The following is a 4,199-nucleotide window of genomic DNA, read 5'->3' on the forward strand; positions in this document are numbered from 1 at the left end:
ACAAAAAAAAAAAAAAAAAAAAAAGTTATGGCTTGAAATATTATGTTTTCAATATAATTGTGTGTTAAAAAATGGAATAAAATGAAGACATAAAAATGTGAAATGAAATCTACCGCGTCGACGACAATCGAAAGCTGCGCGCACAGTGCTGGTTCTTGGTCTGCTTTAATGGAAGAGTGGCATTAGGCGTTCTCGTTCTTGTAATGTGGGTATTTCACGGTCTTTAGATTGAGTTTGGTAGGAGTTCCTGAAGCTGGTGTAAAGGAACCTCTATATGTTTGAGATCAGAAGCCCTAAATCTGAATTTTCTCAATTACACGAAAAAATCTTGTAGCGAGTCAGCGATCTGTTTTCTGTTACTACAATTTTTGTCGACTTGAATCTCTATCACTCTCATCTTCGATGTCGAAAAGCAGCAACAGTGTATCAATCTCGGTTTCTGACAATGAGTTGGACGACTTGGAAAGGATGCGTGTTCGAGCTCGGAGGAAGCGAAAAAAACCAGGGAATCGAGACAAGAATGAGTTGGCTCGTCGAGTTTTTAGAATAATTTTGAAGTATTGGGTGGTTGTTTTCTTCCTTCTTGCTTTGAGTTTGCTTCTGTTTGAGGCAACGAGAATTGGTCGGAAATCAAGGCTGGAGACGAAATCGGAAGTTGCTGGCTCGACGAGACCAACGATGGACGAGCCGGTAATCGAAACTGAGAAGAAGTCGGATTTAGACAGTAAACCAGACGGGAATCTGAATAAACTCGATCCTGTTACTCGGAAGGTCGCCGGAGTAAGAGAACGTAAGTTAGCAACGACCTTGTAAGAACTTTATTATTCACTGTGATTCGTTTGATTTATCTTTTAGAGAGGATCTACAAACTCTTGTGATGAGAATAGGTCTTGATCTTACATTAGGCTGCTTTTCTGGTCATGATTGTAATTTTTCTACGTTGAAAGATGAGGAAGCTGCAGGGTCTGAAATGCATATGTTTATCAATTCCTTAGTGCAGGCCCGGTTACTTGATTTAGTTTCTCGCTGGAAAATCATCTTTCCTTGGGCACTTTGAATGGATAAAATCTTAACTTATCTTGATGTTTGGGATGGACAAGAACTAAAGTCGACCTACATTTTTGGGTTGTATTAGGTTGCTTGAAACTTCTTCCACCAAAAGAACTTGAGCAATTGGATATTCCTGTACGCGACAGTTCGCCAGTTCCAGAGATTGATGTGCACTACATAACTGATAATGACAGTTCATTGTTAGTAGATAAAGCTTCCTTGTTCCAACAGAGCATGAATGGAACAAGATTTAATCTGTTTACTGGATACCAGACTCTCAACCAGAGAGAAGAAAGTTTTCAGGTTATGATCAACTTCTCACTAATTTCCTTGCTTCCCAGACGCCCATGAAATCTCCCCTTTCTTGAATAGCAATTGGTTTTCTAAGTTTACAACTTATCTGTTGGCCCCTTCCTCAAGCTCTAGAAATTCGTCTGTACAGGCGAATAGAACTGTTGAGGTACACTGCGGTTTTTACTGTGATAATGGGGGTTTCAGAATTTCTAATGAAGATAGAAATTATATGCACAAATGCTCCCTTGTGGTGTCAACATGTGCATTTGGCGGTGGAGATGATCTTTATCAACCGATTGGAATGTCAGAGGCATCACTTCGCAAGGTTGTTATCTATTACTTTTGAATTGCTTATTGTGCTTCTTAGTTATATATGTTCTCCTACCAAGAATGCATTTAGTGAGGGTGTTCATATTTAACCGATGCAGGTTTGCTATGTTGCATTTTGGGATGAAATCACTTTAAGTGCACAAGAGTTAGTGGGCCATGTTATTGGTGAGGATGGATTTATTGGAAAGTGGCGTGTTATAGTTGTGAGGGATCTTCCTTTCACTGACCAAAGATTGAATGGAAAAATCCCCAAGGTAATAAGTTGTATAATGAAATTTATTAGACAATCAGATTTCTCTTAGTTGTATGATACATGAAAACTGTTGTATGCTACCATCTGTTGCTTTGTCTTTTGCTGGATTTATGATTGCAACCAGCATATCGTTTTTGTTTTCACTAACTGTTGTCAATGTTTTGTTTTTTTTATTTGGCTTAATACGAGATGAAAATACTTCTTTCAACATCTAGAGTAATAACCCGTATGAACATTTGATGTCACAAGTATGATGAATTAGACCACACTGAGTGTGAGATTCTACATTGGTTGGAGAAGGAGAACGAAACATTTCTTATAAGAGTATGGAAACTTCTCCCTAGTAGACGTGTTTTAAAACCGTGAGGTTGACAACGATACGTAACGGGCCAAAGTGGACAGTATCTACTAACGGTGGGCTTGGGCTGTTACAAATAGTATCAGAGCCAGACACTAGGCGGTGTGCCAGAAAGGATGCTAGGCCTCCAAGGGTGGATTGTAAGATCCCACATTGGTTGGAGAAAGAAACGAAACATTCCTTATAAGGGTATGGAAACTTCTCCCTAGCAGATGTGTTTTAAAACCGTGAGACTGACGGCGATATGTAACGATCAAAAGTGGACAATATCTATTAGCAGTGAGTTTAGACTGTTACACTGAGTTTTGCTATTAAGTAGCGAATCGAAAAACAGAGGATATTATTTAAACATGCAAAATTCAGATTTCTATGCTACATGACTGGATTGCTTATACAACATATTTTATCATGTTCGGATCAAATGACTCATTCTCTCTTCGGTTAATTATCTGCATAGTGATATAGTTTAATCCAATTACTGGAAATTGTGATTTACAAATTATCTCTTCATTTTGTGACATTCATAGACTTGACTGTAAGGATTATTATATCATGTGGTGCTGCTTGTCAGATGTTGGGTCATCGTCTCTTCCCTAACGTCAAGTACTCGATTTGGGTAGATTCGAAGTCTCAATTCCGGAGGGATCCATTAGGAGTATTTGAAGCTCTTCTTTGGCGTTCAGATTCTGAACTTGCAATATCACAGCATGGAGCTCGTAGTAGTGTCTATGATGAGGCTGGAGCTGTCGTCAAGAAACATAAGGCCACCCCGGAAGAAGTTGAAGTGCAGATTACACAGTACCGTCATGATCACTTCCCAGATGACAAGAGGTTTAATGGACATAAAGGTATTACGAACTCTACACTTTTGCTCTTCATAATTAAATAGCTTTTATTATGATTAAATGTCTTTTTTCTTTGAAATCATGACTGAATGTCTTCTTTTTTTTCTTTTGAAATGGCTGCATCTTAACTTAAGAACAGTTCCTTGATTATGGAAAACAATTTCTTATGTTTTGACAAAAAAGGGTAATGATAAGATTGGCCCCATGTTTTCCATTCAGATTCAATAGGCCTCGAACCATTTAACCCTCTCTGAATCATATTCTTTCCTCCATCGATGTAATGAGACGCAAACAGTTGCTAATGGATTTGAATGACTCCATAGATTCTGAGTTGTGCAATTTATTGATGGTTTTTGTAGCTCTGGCAGAGGCTTCTGTCATTGTTAGGGAGCATACGCCAGTGGTGAATCTGTTGATGTGCCTCTGGTTCAATGAGGTGGTGCGGTTTACTTCAAGGGACCAGCTGAGCTTCCCATATGTGCTGTGGCGGCTGAAAGCTGTAAAGAAAATTAATATGTTCCCCGTTTGCATTCGCAAAGATCTTGTCAATAGTATGGGCCACATTCGCAAGGCTAAGCCTCTGAATGTAAGCCGATTATCTTGAACTAAACTACTTTCTTTTCAACTGAATCGTGGAAACTTTGTATTATTTCATTCATTCCTTAATTTAACTACATCCTCAATTACTCTTATAACGACCACTTGTTTGCTTGTTTTTTCTTCTTTTAGAAATCATACAATTGATGATTTGATATTCTCTCACTCTATTGGTCGACCATAAATTTAATCACATGAGAGCGAACCCTTATGATTATTGGTTCTTTTTCGGGGTCAAAGTATATGTTGTTCAATAAATGAATATCATATCACCCTTTTTTATTTATTTTTAAAAGTGAGTAAGACTGTTCGGGAGGACAAAATCGTCTTATGAGAATAATATTCGACAATGAGCAATAATTGGAAAAAAGATGTGAATATTGTAACATATTTATAAAATTAGATTTTTTTTTTTTTTTTTTTTTTTTTTTTTTTTTTTTTTTTTTTTTTTTTTTTTTTTTTTTTTTTTTTT

General features: G+C 37.3%; 1 protein-coding gene across 1 annotated transcript; it reads left to right on the forward strand.

The window, feature by feature from the left end:
* The first annotated feature begins 85 nt into the window (after nt 1–85).
* Nucleotides 86–3,815, forward strand: LOC111446685. Its single transcript, XM_023085608.1, has 6 exons — nt 86–790; nt 1,136–1,353; nt 1,493–1,669; nt 1,773–1,928; nt 2,857–3,133; nt 3,490–3,815. The coding sequence occupies exons 1-6, from the start codon at nt 403–405 to the stop codon at nt 3,732–3,734; spliced, it is 1,461 nt and encodes a 486-aa protein (XP_022941376.1). The 5' UTR covers nt 86–402; the 3' UTR covers nt 3,735–3,815.
* The last annotated feature ends 384 nt before the right edge of the window (nt 3,816–4,199 follow it).

Source organism: Cucurbita moschata, unplaced genomic scaffold, assembly GCF_002738365.1.
Source record: "Cucurbita moschata cultivar Rifu unplaced genomic scaffold, Cmos_1.0 Cmo_Scf00008, whole genome shotgun sequence".
Taxonomy (NCBI): domain Eukaryota; kingdom Viridiplantae; phylum Streptophyta; class Magnoliopsida; order Cucurbitales; family Cucurbitaceae; genus Cucurbita; species Cucurbita moschata.

What these genes read in the sequence shown, in the direction of transcription:
- LOC111446685 (XM_023085608.1), top strand. Translation starts at nt 403, where the DNA reads ATGTCGAAAAGCAGCAACAGTGTATCAATCTCGGTTTCTGACAATGAG. An exon ending in AGAGAGAAGAAAGTTTTCAG is followed by an intron (nt 1,354 to 1,492) that starts GTTATGATCAAC and finishes TCGTCTGTACAG; the next exon opens with GCGAATAGAACTGTTGAGGT. An exon ending in TGAATGGAAAAATCCCCAAG is followed by an intron (nt 1,929 to 2,856) that starts GTAATAAGTTGT and finishes GCTGCTTGTCAG; the next exon opens with ATGTTGGGTCATCGTCTCTT.